Source organism: Ranitomeya imitator, chromosome 2 (assembly GCF_032444005.1).
Source record: "Ranitomeya imitator isolate aRanImi1 chromosome 2, aRanImi1.pri, whole genome shotgun sequence".
Lineage (NCBI taxonomy): Eukaryota > Metazoa > Chordata > Amphibia > Anura > Dendrobatidae > Ranitomeya > Ranitomeya imitator.
In genome coordinates, this window is record NC_091283.1 from 292,889,628 (window position 1) to 292,906,483 (window position 16,856).

Sequence of the window (16,856 nt, forward strand, 5' to 3'; positions counted from 1 at the left end):
TTACAATAACGAGGATGTAGTCTGCAGCGTGACCAAGCAAATAAATGTAGAACAAAGGAGGCTATGGATTGCGTTACAATAAAAGGAGCAGGTATAAGATGCAAAAATAAAAAAATTGCCACAGATAACTGCAGCAAGGTTTATAATAAAGAAGCAGCAGACAGTAATGGAGCTTTTGGAGGTATGCAGAGCTATGTACTCACATATAGTGCCTGCATGTTTTGCACTGATGTGGATATGTGCACATAGACTCCCCTGCCTACCTAGCATTGCAATCTATATACCCCTGAATTAGCCCTAAAAAGGACTGTTGGTTTGTCAGGATTTGTGGTCTGAACAGTAGAAGACCCACACTAACTATTACAAGGATGATTCTGTCCCTATCTCAGCAGCAGCTCTCTCTACACTCGCTGAGTCTGGAGCAGAATGCGGCGAGCAGGGCGGCGCTAGGTCTCTTATAGACCTGATGATGCTGTGCGGCCAGCCAATCACTGTAATGCCACAACAAAGATGGCTGCGGCATTACAGTGTGTGGCAGGCAATCTCTGCATGTCTAAAGAGAACATGCAGGGCGGTGACCCGAACTAACGCCGAGCGAAGCCAGAAATACTCGGCGAGCTCTGAGCATCGCGATGCTCAGGCGAGCATCGAGTAGTGGCGAGCAGGCTCTTTCATCACTAGTGATTACATATTCATCTGTATTGGCTTATGACAGGTACGTGATCCCTCAGTGACCTGCCCCCTATTTTACATAATGCATATAATAGTGTTGATATTATTGTTGATAATGCCTACAATATTGTGGCAATTGTGAGGCTTAGAAAAAAATTACATCCAGCAAAAGGTCACCAGCGATGGCGGCGCCTTAGTAGTAGCATCTATTAGTAAGAGATAAATGCTATCGCCGACCATGACATTTTGCTGGATGTAATTTCTTTTTCTAAGCCTCACAATAGCCACATTATTATAGGCATTATCAACACTATTATATGCATTACATAAAATAGAGGGCAGGTCAATGAGGGATCAGTGACATGTCATAAGATAAAGCAGATGAATATGTAAGCAGAGCATCACAAAGCCCCGCCCATAGTCCCACCGCAGCCCCGCCCACAGCCCCACTCCGGAGCACGAGAATCTTATTAACTGAAAACTACAAATAAAGATTAATCAACAACAACAAGATGGATTTCATCACCAGGTATCTATGTGATCAGTATAACGGCGCTGACCTGACACTGTGTGTAGGTTACTGAGCACAATCCTGCTGACAGGCTCACTTTAAATTTAAATCTTAGGCATTTGGAAGAGGCGATGGAGAGCTTTTTTTAAGACCATCAGGGAGTTACAGACTCACATAAGTGAGGCAGATCAATCCCACCACAATCAAACTATCATACAGAAGGAACAGGTAAAAAAAAAAAAAAGACATAGAATAAAAAAAAGTTACACTCCCAACAACGTATGTACAAGGAGAGAACTGGATTTGCACTCATTTATGGTGGACCATTGGAGCTACTATGAGTCCTGACCAGAAGAGTAGAGAAAGTATTAGTGCTCCTCATTTCAGGAGAGATTGTGCAGTAATCTGAATTCCTCAGGATCGAAAACATAATGGAATTTATGTCGTGGAGTGAATCCATGAAACCAGGGCTCTAGCCAACACATCTCCTGCAGGCGGGAATAAATGTATATTACAGCCATGAACCACGCACTGCTTACAGATATATCATGGCACAGGTGTAATGTTTTTTATGTAGATTATCACAATCCTGTTTGAAGTTAGAAGGTTTTAAAAGAAATTTAAAAGTCAGAATAAAGGGAAACTCTGATATTGAACAGAAATTCACACTTGGCCTTACTGCACATTCAATGTTGTCAATCATAAAAGTGAAGTTTGCCCAGAAAGACTGGACCTGGTCTTGTAGGGACCATATGAGCACATTCAGCAGCACAGAAGGGGGAGAAGGTAGATTCATCCAATAAGATATCAGGATTTTAGGAAACCAACAGCATCATTACCCTCCGCTTTCTCTTACAGGCCCATCATGATACTTTTTTTCAAGTGATTTTCTAACTTGTCAGCACATTCTAGGTACGCTATCATTTGGCTTCCTAGTTTACAGATCTGGGCAGGTAACAGTGTCTTCTAATCCCAGGGGGTAGGTGGATCCTCCAGGTTGTAAGTTCTATAGAAAATGGCTTTCAATGACCAAAGTCATTAGAACAGTTTTGGGAGGAGAATGTTGTGGCCTTGAGGCAAAATGGTGATCACACGATTGTGATACTGCCGGACTACACCACCGATAAAGCAGCCATAGTCGGTTACTGAGAAGAATCTGTGACTTCTCTGCATTTAGTGGTTACTACTCACCTGGGTAGTCATATGTAGGAATCTCCTCTTTACATCACTCATCACCCCTCACATATGTCTCTGTAGTATTAATACGGGTCAGATCTTCACCCTGAAACAAATATTGTAAAGGTCACAGACAGATGGAGAAGTCACATCTATGATCAGCTCTAATCCTGCCATCTCCACCGTTCTCATTACACAAGAATAAAAAATATAATACTGGTGGATAAAACAAGACTGAACACAAGACCTTCACAGCCATCTACACATCATAGGGGAGATCTCATGACTCCTTCTCTCCATCTACCTGATGATCCTGAGGAACATTGGGATCTTCTTGGTTACAGTCCTGTGGAAGAAGAGGACGGGGACATCTCTCTGGTGTTGTCCTCTTACTGGATAGATCTGGAGGAAACAAATACAGGGACTGAACTCATTTTTTACATACAGATAATTATTGGCCGTGTGTATTTAGTTCTGTCTATTACCTGGTGATGTGAGGGGCTGGGGAACCTCCATCGTGACGTCCTTGTACAGATCTTTGTGTCCTTCTAAATACTCCCACTCCTCCATGGAGAAATAGACGGAGACATCCTGACATCTTATAGGAACCTGACACATACAATGACACCGTCATCCCCCGATCCCTTCATAGTGTTACTGTATAATGTCCCAGCATTCCCTGCAGTGTCACCTCTCCAGTCAGCAGCTCAATCATCTTGTAGGTGAGTTCTAGGATCTTCTGGTCATTGATGTCCCCATGTATCAGGGGGTGAGGTGGAGGCCCCATGATTGGGTTCAGGGGCCTTCTCCATCCCTCAGACACAGGGTCCTGACAGCGCTCACTAGAGGTCTTCTTCACCACTGTGTAATCCTGGTTATAGAGAGACACATTAATAAATCTCACTACAGACATTTCCAGAGTCCTCACCTCTCCAGTTCTGTCCATCTGTTATTCCCATAGATAAGAATGATGTAATGTGACGTCATCAGAATCTCTCACCTCTCCAGTAAGACGGAAGAGGATCTCTAGGGTGAGGTGCAATATCCTCTCCGCCATCTTGTCTCTGTCCATATCCATCTTTGATGGGTAAATCAGGAAAATTCTCTTATATAGAAGATCTTCACTGAGAGGAGCCGATATTGTAGAAACCTGAATGAGAAGATGAGCCGATGTAACTTCATACAAATCCTGTGTAATAATACAATTACTGGAGATAATAAGGGAAACATATGAGGAGATTTATTATTTTACAGTATTTAGTTTCCTTGTTTACATCCAGTAATAAAACCTACAGGTCTGGAAAAACTTTAAAAGACCACTGCAAAATTTTTAGTGTGTCTGACTTTTGTCTTTATAGGTATACTAGCTGAAGAGCCCGGCGTTGCCTGGGCATAGTAAATATCTGTGGTTAGTTATAGCACCTCACGTCTCTTATTTTCCCATCATGCCTCTCATTTTCTCTCTTACACCTCTCATTTTCCCCCTCGCTCCTCTTATTTTCCCCCTCACTCCTCTCATTCCCCCCTAACACTTGTCATTTCGACCTCACATCTGTCATTTTCTGATCACTACACTATTTTCCCTCACTCCTCTCATTTTGCACTAACACGTTTTCATTTTCACCTTACGCCCCTCATTTTCAGCTCAGTATATACATGTTTGTTATCTCCCTTACATATAGTATACACCTGTATGTCTTCTCTTGTATATAGTATATACCTGTATGCCATCTCCCCTGTAAATAGTATATACCTGCTGTATGTCATCTCCTCCTGTATATTGTATATACCCATGTGTCAACTCCTCCTGTATATATTATATACCTGTATGTCATCTCTTCTGTATATACTATATACCTGTATGTCATCTCCTCCTATATATAGTATATACCTGTATGTCGTCTCCTCCTATATATAGTATATACCTGTATGTCATCTCCCCTGTATATAGTATATACCTGCTGTATGTCCTCTCCTCCTCTATACCTATGTGTCATCTCCTCTTTTATATAGTATATACCTGTATGTCATCTCCTCCTGTATATAGTATATACGTGTGTCATCTCCTCCTGTATATAGTATGTACCTGTAAGTCATCTCCTCCTGTATATAGTATATACCTGTGTGTCATCTCCCCTGTATATAGTATATATGTGTGTGTCATCTCCTCCTGTATATAGTATATACCTGTGTGTCATCTCCTCCTGTATATAGTATATACCTGTGTGTCATCTCCTCCTGTATATAGTATATACGTGTGTCATCTCCTCCTGTATATAGTATATACCTGTGTGTCATCTCCTCCTGTATATAGTATATACGTGTGTCATCTCCTCCTGTGTATAGTATATACCTGTGTGTCATCTGCTCCTGTATATAGTATATACCTGTAAGTCATCTCCTCCTGTATATAGTATATACCTGTGTGTCATCTGCTCCTGTATATAGTATATACCTGTGTGTCATCTCCTCCTGTATATAGTATATACCTGTGTGTCATCTCTCCTGTATATAGTATATACCTGTGTGTCATCTCTCCTGTATATAGTACTAAATTGGCAGCCTGATCTCCCTTACATATAGTATACACCTGTATGTCTTCTCTTGTATATAGTATATACCTGTATGCCATCTCCCCTGTAAATAGTATATACCTGCTGTATGTCATCTCCTCCTGTATATTGTATATACCCATGTGTCATCTCCTCCTGTATATATTATATACCTGTATGTCATCTCTTCTGTATATACTATATACCTGTATGTCATCTCCTCCTATATATAGTATATACCTGTATGTCGTCTCCTGTATATAGTATATACCTGTATGTCATCTCCCCTGTATATAGTATATACCTGCTGTATGTCCTCTCCTCCTCTATACCTGTGTCATCTCCTCTTTTATATAGTATATACCTGTATGTCATCTCCTCCTGTATATAGTATATACGTGTGTCATCTCCTCCTGTATATAGTATGTACCTGTAAGTCATCTCCTCCTGTATATAGTATATACCTGTGTATCATCTGCTCCTGTATAAAGTATAAAGTATATACCTGTGTGTCATCTCCTCCAGTATATAGTATATACCTTTATGTTATCTCCACCTGTATATAGTATATACCTGTGTGTCATCTCCACTGTATATAGTATATACCTGTGTGTCATCTCCCCTGTATATAGTATATATGTGTGTGTCATCTCCTCCTGTATATAGTATATACCTGTGTGTCATCTCCTCCTGTATATAGTATATACCTGTGTGTCATCTCCTCCTGTATATAGTATATACGTGTGTCATCTCCTCCTGTATATAGTATATACCTGTGTGTCATCTCCTCCTGTATATAGTATATACGTGTGTCTTCTCCTCCTGTGTATAGTATATACCTGTGTGTCATCTGCTCCTGTATATAGTATATACCTGTAAGTCATCTCCTCCTGTATATAGTATATACCTGTGTGTCATCTGCTCCTGTATATAGTATATACCTGTGTGTCATCTCCTCCTGTATATAGTATATACCTGTGTGTCATCTCTCCTGTATATAGTATATACCTGTGTGTCATCTCTCCTGTATATAGTACTAAATTGGCAGCCTGATAAATCCCCAGCCAACAGGAAGCCCTCCCCCCTGGCAGTATATATTAGCTCACACATACACATAATAGACAGGTCATGTGACTGACAGCTGCCGTATTTCCTATATGGTACATTTGTTGCTCTTGTAATTTTTATTTTTGAAGGATAATACCAGACTTGTGTGTGTTTTAGGACGAGTTTCATGTTGTGTGTGTTGAGTTGCATATGGCGACATGCATGTAGCGACTTTTGTGAGATGAGTTTTGTGTGGCAACATGCGTGTAGCAACTTTTTGTGTGTCGAGTTGCATGTGACAGGTTAGTGTAGCAAGTTGTGTGCAGCAAGTTTTGCGCATGGCGAGTTTTGCGCGTGACGAGTTTTGCGCGTGGCGAGTTTTATGTGTGGTGCGTTTTGAGTATGTGCAAGTTTTGAGTGAGGCAACTTTTGTGCATGTAGCAATTTTTCTGCGGGTGCAAGTTTTGCGTGTGGCGAGTTTTCCATGAGGTGAGTTTTGCACGTGTGGCGAGTTTTGCGTGAGCCTAGTTTTGCATGTGGCGAGTTTTGAGCGGTGACTTTTGTGTTTCGACTTTTATGTGGCGAGGTTGGTGTATGTGTGGTGAAATGTGTGCTAAGGGTGGTATATGCGTTCAAGCACATGGTAGTTTGTGGCGCCTTTTGTGTGTGTGTTCATATCCCCGTGTGTGGTGAGTATCCCATGTCGGGGCCCCACCTTAGCAACTGTATGGTATATACTCTTTGGCGCCATCGCTCTCACTCTGTAAGTCCCCCTTGTTCACATCTGGCATCTGTCAATTTGTCTCCAACACTTTTCCTTTCACTTTTTCCCCATTATGTAGATAGGGGCAAAATTGTTTGGTGAATTGGAAAGCGCGGAGTTAAAATTTCACCTCACAACATAGCCTATGACGCTCTCAGGGTCCAGACGTGTGACTGTGCAAAATTTTGTGGCTGTAGCTGCGACGCCTCCAACACTTTTCCTTTCACTTTTTCCCCATTATGTAGATAGGGGCAAATTTGTTTGGGGAATTGGAACGCGCGGGGTTAAAATTTCGCCTCACAACATAGCCTATGACGCTCTCGAGGTCCAGACGTGTGACTGTGCAAAATTTTGTGGCTGTAGCTGCGACGGTGCAGATGCCAATCCCGGACATACACACATACATACATACACACATTCAGCTTTATATATTAGATTTTTGAGTAAAATGGAAACTGTTCTTTTATTCTATAAACTACTGACAACGTGTCTCCGAAGTTCCAAGCAATACATTTTGTATTTTTTTTTCTGAAAATGAGAAATGGTCAAAATGCATTGCTTGAAGACCTCAAATAAACTAAAAAAAAACAAACAAGTTCATAATCATTTAGAAACAACAATACTAATATTTTAACTCAGGAAGAGTTCAGAAATCAATATTTTGTGGAATAACCATGATTTTTATTCATGGTTTTCATGCGTCTTGGCATGCTTTCCACCAGTCTTCAACACTCCTTTTGGGTGACCTTATGCCACTCCTGGTACAAACATTTAAGCAATTCTTCTTTGATGGCTTGTGACTATCCATCTTCCTCTTGATTACATTCCAGAGGTTTTCAATGGGGTTCAGGTCTGGAGACTGGGCTGGCCAAGACAGGGATTTGATGTGGTGTTCCTTCATCCACACCTACTTATAGAAGTATACAGTGTAGCAGGAGGAGCCAAGGCACTGCGGTGAGGAACTGGCAGCGATTAGGTTAATAACAGGAGGGGGATTTCTTCCTCCCATTAATTCCTGTAGTTCCTGCTGCTCTACAGTGGGAAAGTAATAATATAATCTGAGGCATATACTGTGGACAGATCCCGGTATATGTACAATAATAGTGTAATAAGTCAACAGCACTGACTCACACACACGGCCTCTATAGCCCGGTAAGTGTGCAATCATGGAATGTTACCTTTTTCTTTAATTTCTGCTCTTTCAGTTTTCCCTTCTTCTAAGAACTGTAACTTTGACTTTGTCAGCTGGAAAATAAAAAAATGTTGCTTGAGATTGTGTTTTTTTTATTTTATTGGGGTGAAAAAATAGTGAAATTCATAACAAAAAAATTACTTGACTTGCAATTTTCCAAAACATCTGGGACATATATATAAATGTCAGGGTACATGTGATGCTTTGATTGCTTCTTAATGCATTTTTATGGTATTGTGACGAAAACCCCACAATTCTGGCATTAAATACATCTTTTTTTTTCTTTTATAGTTTTTACAGATCATGTTAATTTTAGATTTAAATAGATTGTACTTGTGTGGACACATTTATATAGTTTTTAAAAAAATGCACTTCCTTATTAGGGCTCTATCACACGTCAGTATCTCTGGTACATGTGGTGACAGTTTCCACACGTACCGGAGACACTGACACACACAGACCCAGAGGCGGATCTAGGGGGCGCAGTCAGGCCGCCTAATGCAGCAGTCCGCAGTGTCTCCCCCGGGCGGCTGCATACGGCTGTTCTCTGCTGACTGTCAAGCTGACGGCCTGCACAGAGAAGCTGCAGCGCGCCGGCTTCCAGGGATGAATTGTACAGAAGCGAGTACAATTCAGGCTCAGTCTGACTGCAGGGTCAGAGCGGAGCCAGCAGCGTAATCAGATCATGTGACCACACTGCTGACGTCACTCGCCCACGCTGCAGAGGCGAACACTGGTGGTAAGTGCTCCAGTGGAGCTGAAGACACCGAAGATTAAGTGCAGGAAGGGGGATTTATTATGTGTGGGGGGAGAATTGGAGTGGGGATAGGGGGATTTATTGTGTGGGGGGAGAATTGGAGTGGGGATGAGGGGATTTATTGTGTGGGGAGAATCTGAGTGGGGATTGGAGGATTTATTATGTGTGGGGAGAATGTGTGGGGGGGAGATTTATGGACACAAAATGAAGAGCAAAGGGGGAGATGGGAGGCATGTATGAGGAAACAGTACAGGGGAATGGGAGGCATGTATGAGGAAACAGTACGGGGGAATGGGGGGCATGTATGAGGAAACAGTATGGGGAATGGAGGGCATATATGAGGAAACAGTATTGGGGTTAGGGGGTATGTATGAGGAAACAGTATGGGGGAATGGGGGGCATGTACGAGGAAACAGTATGGGGAATGGGGAGCATATATGAGGAAACAGTATCGGGGAATGGGGGCATAAATGAGAAAATGGGGGGATGGGTGCAGAAAGTATGGGGAGCAAACGGAGGAATGTATGTGGGCACAGTATGAGTAGCGATGTGAAAAATGTATGTGGACAGAGTACGGGGAGTGAGGGTGATGGGATGTGTGCATACACAGTATGGGGAGTCAGGTGAGCAGGCAGTATAGAAAGTGAGGCGTTAAATTTATGAGGAGACAGTATGATGAACAGGGGAGGTGTGAGGAGACAGTATGAGGAGGGAGGGGAATAGTGTGAGGAGACAGTATGGGGGCAGAGAAGTGAGTGAGCACAAAATAGAAACTGGCTATGCCAGCTTCTAGTCTCCCATGAAGGCTATTGAAGCATGCCAAAAGTAAAAAAAAAAATATTATTAAAAATATGAAAAAAATAAACAAAAATAAAGTTCAAATCACCCCCCTTTCGCCCCATTCAAAAGAAAACAATGAAAAAAATTTCAAACCTACACATGTTTGGTATCGCCACATTCAGAATCGCACGATCTATAAAAAAAAAAAAGAATTAACCTGATTGCTAAACGGCGTAGCGAGAAAAAAAAGGAAAAACGCCAGAATTACTTTTTTTTGGTCGCCGTGACATTGCATTAAAATGTAATAACGGGCGATCAGAAGAACGTATCTGCACCAAAATGGTATCATTAAAAAGTTCAGCCCAGCACAAAATAAATTAAGCCCTCTCTGAGCCCCGGATCATGAAAAATGGAGACGCTACGGGTATTGGAAAATTGCTTTTTTTTTTTTTTAAGCAAAGTTTGGAATTTTATTTCACCTCTTAGATAAAAAAATAACCTAAACATGCTTGGTGTCTATGAACTCGTAATGACCTGGAGAATCATAATGGCAGGTCAGATTTAGCATTTAGTGAACCTACTAAAAATGCCAAACAAAAAGCAAATTCACTCGTACAAATTGAGGAATTTTGCTTCAAGTGAATAATTTAATACAGGTGGCAGGTGAACTGACAGGCAAATTTTTAAAGTTTCGGCCAGTTAATGGCCTTGATCATAATGCCGCCCTTGGAAAAATTTCCCTAGATTAGAACACGAAATGTCAATGAGGATGGTTGGTGTGAGAGAAAACAGACAAAGTCCAAAATAGGGAAGGTTATGCACAAGGGTCAAAAATGACGCCACAATGATTATATATGTCTAGAAGAATCTAGTTCCGTAAGTGGTAATGCAGACACGATTGTGTCATGGCAACAGCTGGATAGCGTTGTAGCAGAAGCCGGCACCAATGGCTATTTAGGAAATGCTGGTATTGTGTCTGAGGCAGGTCGGTGCTGTTGCATAGGTTGGGAGGCCAAATCCAATGGCGGCAGCACAGTTGTAGATACAGCAACCGTTGTACCCCAGGAGCGTGTGCAAGACGAAGCTGCAGGAGCCAGCATTGGTGGGCCAGTGGGAGACGCTGGTACACGTGTGTCTGAGCGCTCAATAAGACACCTCTCCATTATTAAGCCACTAGTCTGAAAGGGTTAAAAAAAACACACACACATTAACAATAAAGTCTTTTAATGAAATAATTAAACACACAGGTTTTCCATCTTTATTGCACTCTCAATCCAAGCGAAGCCCTCGTTCTCCTGTAAAAAAATTGTAAAATAAAAAAGCAACAATATCCCATACCTGTCCGCCGTACAGTCAAGTCCCACACTGCAATCCATCTCAAGTGGTTAAATAGTTTACAATCGGTAGCGGTGCTAATGCTACCACCCCGACTGTAAACCACTGCGTAATGAATTAAAAAGTACATCAAAGAAAAACGCTGCCTAGATCAGCGGCAAAACTTCCAACATTATTAGAAAACATCAAAAATGGAAAACGGAAGCAAAAAGCCATAAAATTACATGATTTTTATTGAAATATTTAAAAACATTTTTTTATAAAATGTAGTTGTTGGTATAAAATGGGGATACGGACCTCTAAAGTATGCCATAATTGAACATGTTTGCCTGAAAGTGCATGTATATATAAGTGAGTACCACAGAACGTGACAAAAAGGTTCTCTCAGGCAAGTTCGTAAACTTTGCCTTTAAGACGGTTGTTAACTTTGAAAGAATTCAAATTAATAAGGCCAAGTGGACTGGTAACATATGGTAAATCAGGCGATGTATTACTCAGATCATTTAAATATGGATATCAAGCATTAAGGAAACATGTTAAAACATTACCTTCAAGAGGTGGCGGCACCCCGACGCGCGTTTCACTTGTAGCTTCGTCTCAGGTAAAGTGCACGAAAGAACCTTTTTGCCACGTTCTGTGGTACTCACTCATATATACATGCACTTTCAGGCAAACATGTTCAATTATGGCATATTTTAGAGGCACATAAGCATATATAATTTTTTTCTCTCTCTTTTTTGGGCTTAAAAATTTACCTCTTTTTTTATTCAGGAGGCTTTGGTTTTGGCTCATCTTTACCATTTACATAACGGGCCCTCTATGCCTTTTTGCTAATAATAACACTCAAAGACATCTTTTCTACTTTTTATCAAGCTATTAGCAATCCATCACCTCCTTTTTGGTGGTTTTTGTTGCATATCCGTATCCCCATTTTGTACCAACAACTACATTTTATAAAAAATGTTTTTAAATATTTAGTTCAATAAAAATCATGTAATTTTATGACTTTTTGCATCCGTTTTCCATTTTTGATGTTTTCTAGTAATGAATGAAAAGCTGCCTGCGCAGCCTCGCCGCCTGACCGGACATGAACTAATTAGCGTGGGAAAGTTTCGGAACATTTTCCCATGCTGTCAAATTCACCTCAGGTCAGGCGGGGCCGATTACCGCTGACGCCACTGAGCATGCGCAGATTCTCAACATGACCTGAGGTAAACTTGACAGCGTGGGAAAATGTTCAGAAACTTTCCCACGCTAGAGAGTTCATGTCCGGTCAGGCGGGGAGGCTGCGCAGGCAGCTTTTCATTCATTCCTCTGTGGTTTACAGCCCAGTCGGTAGCATTAGCACCGCTCCCTGTTGTAAACTGATTAACCCGTTGAGATGGATAGCAGCGTGGGACTTGACTGTATGGTGGACAGGTATGGGACATTGTTGCTTTTTTATTTTGGATTTTTTACAGAAGAAAGAGGTCTTCCTTTGGATTGAGAGTGTAATAAAGATGTTAAACCTGTGTGTTCAATTATTTCATTAAAAGACTTTATTCTTAATGTGTGTATATTTTTTAACCCATTCATACTATTGGATTAATAATGGATAGGTATCTTAATGACACCTTTCCATTATTAACCAGGCTTAATGTCACCTTACAATATCAAGGTGACATTGACCCCTTATTACCCCATTTGCCACCGCTACTGGGCAGTGGGAAGAGAGAGGCTAAGTGCCGGAATAGGCGCATCTTACAAATGCACCTTTTCTGGGGTGGCTGGGGGCAGATGTTTTTAGCCATGGGATGCAAATAACCATGGTCCCTCTCTGGGCTATTAATATCTGCCCTCAGTCACTGGCTTTCCCTCTCTGGCGGAGAAAATTGCGCGGGAGCCCACACCAGTTTTTTCCGTGAATTAATCCTTTAATTTAATACCTACAGCTCCAAAATTTTGCACACACACATTACTAACATTATTAGTGAGGGACATATAAAAATATAAGGGATATGAAATGGTTTACTGTATGTAAACCATGTCTGACATCCTATCAGGTTCTGTAATGATTTAATAGAACCCGACAATTGAATTATCGGCTATTCTGCTATCTAGCTCTGTATGAAATATATATACAGTGCCTTGCGAAAGTATTCGGCCCCCTGGAACTTTTCAACCTTTTCCCACATATTATGCTTCAAACATAAAGATACCAAATGTAAATTTTTTGTGAGCAATCAACATGTGGAACACAATTGTGAAGTTGAACGAAATTTATTGGTTATTTTTGTGGAAATTCAGAAACTGAAAAGTGGGGCGTGCAATATTATTCAGCCCCTTTACTTTCAGTGCAGCAAACTCACTCCAGAAGTTCATTGTGGATCTCTGAATGATCCAATGTTGTCCTAAATGCCTAATGATGATAAATATAATCCACCTGTGTGTAATCAAGTCTCCGTATAAATGCACCTGCTCTGTGATAGTCTCAGGGTTCTGTTTGAAGCACAGAGAGCATCATGAAGACCATGGAACACAACAGGCAGGTCCGTGATACTGTTGTGGAGAAGTTTAAAGCCAGATTTGGATACAAAATGATTTCCAAAACTTTAAACCTCCCAAGGAGCACTGTGCAAGCAATCATATTGAAATGGAAGGAGTATCATACCACTGCAAATCTACCAAGACCCGGCCGTCCCTCTAAACTTTCATCTCAAACAAGGAGAAGACTGATCAGAGATGCAGCCAAGAGGCCCATGATCACTCTGGATGAACTGCAGAGATCTACAGCTGAGGTGAGACAGTCTGTCCATAGGACAACAATCAGTCGTACACTGTACAAATCTGGCCTTTATGAAGAGTAGCAAGAAGAAAGCAATTTCTTAAAGATATCCATACATGTGGAAGAAGGTGCTCTGGTCAGATGAAACCAAAATCGAACTTTTTGGCTACAATGCCAAACGATATGTTTGGCATAAAGGCAACACAGCTCATCACCCTGAACACACCATCCCCACTGTCAAACATGGTGGTGGCAGCATCATGGTTTGGGCCTGATTTTCTTCAGCAGGGACAGAGAAGATAGCTAAAATTGATGGGAAGATGGATGGAGCCAAATACAGGATCATTCTTGAAGAAAACCTCTTGGAGTCTGCAAAAGACCTGAGACTGGGACAGAGATTTGTCTTCCAACAAGACAATGATCCCAAACATATAGCAAAATCTACAATGGAATGGTTCACAAATAAACATATCCAGGTGTTAGAATGGACAAGTCAAAGTCCAGACCTCAATCCAATCGAGAATCTGTGGAAAGAGCTGAAAACTGCTGTTCACAAACAATCTCCATCAAACCTCACTGAGCTCGAGCTGTTTGCCAGGGAAGAATAAGCAAGAATTTCAGTCTCTCGATGTACAAAACCGATAGAGACATACCCCAAGCGACTTGCAGCTGTAATCGCAGCAAAAGGTGGCGCAACAAAGTATTAAGTTAAAGGGGCTGAATAATATTGCACGTCCCACTTTTCAAGGCACTATATATATATATATATATATATATACATATATATATAATTTCACGAATTTTTGAGGCCATGGATCCATTATATGCCCATTTTGCAAGCCGGCGAGAGAATCTCGCCATACGGATGCCATACGGATGTCACACGGATACTTTGATGATAAAAAAATCGCATCCGCGCATTGCACACGGATGACATACGGATCACTGTTAGGGAACATTGACGTGATTTTCGTGCATGAAAAACGGACTGATTTTTATACGTTATGTGTGACTCTAGCCTAAGGCTATCAATGGTGAAGTCGTGGACACCTCTGTAAACCTGCTCTACATGCAATACTGTCTCAATGATCATTACTATAACTTTACTGTCACTAAAGTCAGGATGTAACCAGTGCTGCAGCCATATGACTTGCTGGGAATTGTAGTGCTGTGCACAACCAGCAGGGAAAGTTGTGAGCATTTAGACATTTTTGTTTCAGGTGATATAAACTCATTTAACTATGTAATCTGCTTTTCTTCCATCCTGTAATCTGCATGTGTGCGGTGCAGAGATCAGTTTCTCTGTAAGGCCAGAGTCACACTACCGTATAATAGAGACAATAGGGATAAAACATCGCTTAGCACTCGGACCAGTATTAATCTGTGGGGAAACTCAGATCACCGTTTTTTTCTCAGCATGCTACGATTTTACACGTATAACATATAGAAAAAAACCAGCATGTAGAATTTGTAACATAAATACTAACTCAATTATAACATATTGAATATAGGAGAACCAGAGTTATTCGTATAAAAAAATACCATTTATTAAATATAAAAAACATGGAAATACAAAAGACTTTTATAGATATCACATATAATGTGTAAGCATGAAAGTATAGAAGATAGAGTGATCCCTTTGGTGCAAAACGCAAAGGGGTCGTAATCCTGGATTGAGAGAGGCAGCAATGAACAGTATAGCTTCCAAATGGACGTAATTATTGGCATGGAAACTTGTACTAAACATATACTGGCAGGGAAGGTAGTTTCCTTCCTTGTAAACCTACAAGTAGTTCCAGCCAAACATAAATACCTCATGTATCATAGAGAACGATTGCTGCCCCAAAATGAAAATTGCATGATAAAAGGTTAATTACCCATAATATATGCGGTGCAGTCCAGGACACGACCTCTCTCCCCGACGCGCGTTTCGCGAGAATGAATCTCGCTTCCTCAAGGGGGCGTGGTCTCAACTGGATAGACGTCAGCGTTAAATACATGGCTGTTCCGGTCACATGACCAGCAACAAGCCTGTAGCATACCATGTTTTCGCGCATGCGTAGACGCTGTTGCCGGGACCAATGAATTGCAACCCCACGCCGCCAATGCCCATGCCGGATACAGCGGCCGGCACCAAGCCGCATATTACCCGACATGAGACATGACGGCACAGAGCACGCAAATGGGCCCGGAGCACAGCGGACACGCAAGTAAAACATTTCAAGAAATAAACCAGCCATATAATGAACATGTGTAATGAAAATTATAAAGCAAACTGCAGTGATAAATGTGATTGTTATTAGAAGTGAATTAGGTTAATAACGGAGCATAAAATTGCTGCGTATAAAATAGTGATCTAGATACTATGAAAGTAATATTGTGGTTCACATTGTATTATTGTGCCGTAAACCATGCACCTACATGTTTATAAACACACAATGATATAAGAAATGTCTACACATAAAACATTAAAATGTGACAAAAATATGATTACAACATATTTTATATTAATAAGACAAAGCAATAGTGACTGTTGTAGCTATTATATACATATTATACATTAAACAGAAAAAATATATGAAAAATAATAAATTAAAAAATAATAAATACAATCATGGCTGTTGTAAGATATTCAAATGAAGTTTTCTTGAACGTGGTTGCTTGCGCCAATAGATTTTCAACCGTCATTCAAAATCGCTGTATATGCTGATCACAAAAAATAATGAAACTATAAACAAGATAGTTATAGTTATACTGTTCATTGCTGCCTCTCTCAATCCAGGATTACGACCCCTTTGCGTTTTGCACCAAAGGGATCACTCTATCTTCTATACTTTCATGCTTACACATTATATGTGATATCTATAAAAGTCTTTTGTATTTTCATGTTTTTTATATTTAATAAATGGTGTTTATACGAATAACTCTGGTTCTCCTATATTCAAGATTTTACACGTACATTGGCTGAGTCTCGCCAATGCAAGTCTATGGGTGCGAGAAAAAAAATCGCACACCACACGGACCATCCGTGTGACTTGTGAGAAATACGCACACATTTTTCTCACTTCAGCCCATTGAGCCATTAAATTCAATGAGGAAAACAGTGAGAAATGTAAAGCCATACGGATACATAGCTGCGAGAAAATCGCATCATCACATTGCAAACGTATTACATGCGGATGGCCATACGGAAAACATTGGTGCGATTCTCAGCAGTCAAAATCAGACTGATGTTTTATACGCTGAGTGTGAATCCGGCCTAAGAGCCTGGAACAGGTCTCCAAGGATTTACTGAAAAGAATGTTCT

At 40.8% G+C, this 16,856-nt stretch overlaps 1 protein-coding gene across 1 annotated transcript in view; it reads right to left on the bottom strand.

Annotated features, from left to right (window-relative positions):
- Nucleotides 1-16,856, bottom strand: part of LOC138663272 (oocyte zinc finger protein XlCOF8.4-like) — an 82,407-nt gene that overhangs the window by 23,031 nt on the left and 42,520 nt on the right. Inside the window, exons 2-6 of the mRNA XM_069749448.1 lie at nt 3,360-3,509; nt 3,051-3,230; nt 2,845-2,968; nt 2,664-2,761; nt 2,375-2,465 (exon numbers count right to left, since the gene is read on the bottom strand). Coding sequence (XP_069605549.1) covers nt 2,409-2,465; nt 2,664-2,761; nt 2,845-2,968; nt 3,051-3,230; nt 3,360-3,509 — 609 coding nt within the window. The 3' untranslated portion in view covers nt 2,375-2,408. The remainder of the gene's footprint in view (nt 1-2,374; nt 2,466-2,663; nt 2,762-2,844; nt 2,969-3,050; nt 3,231-3,359; nt 3,510-16,856) is intronic.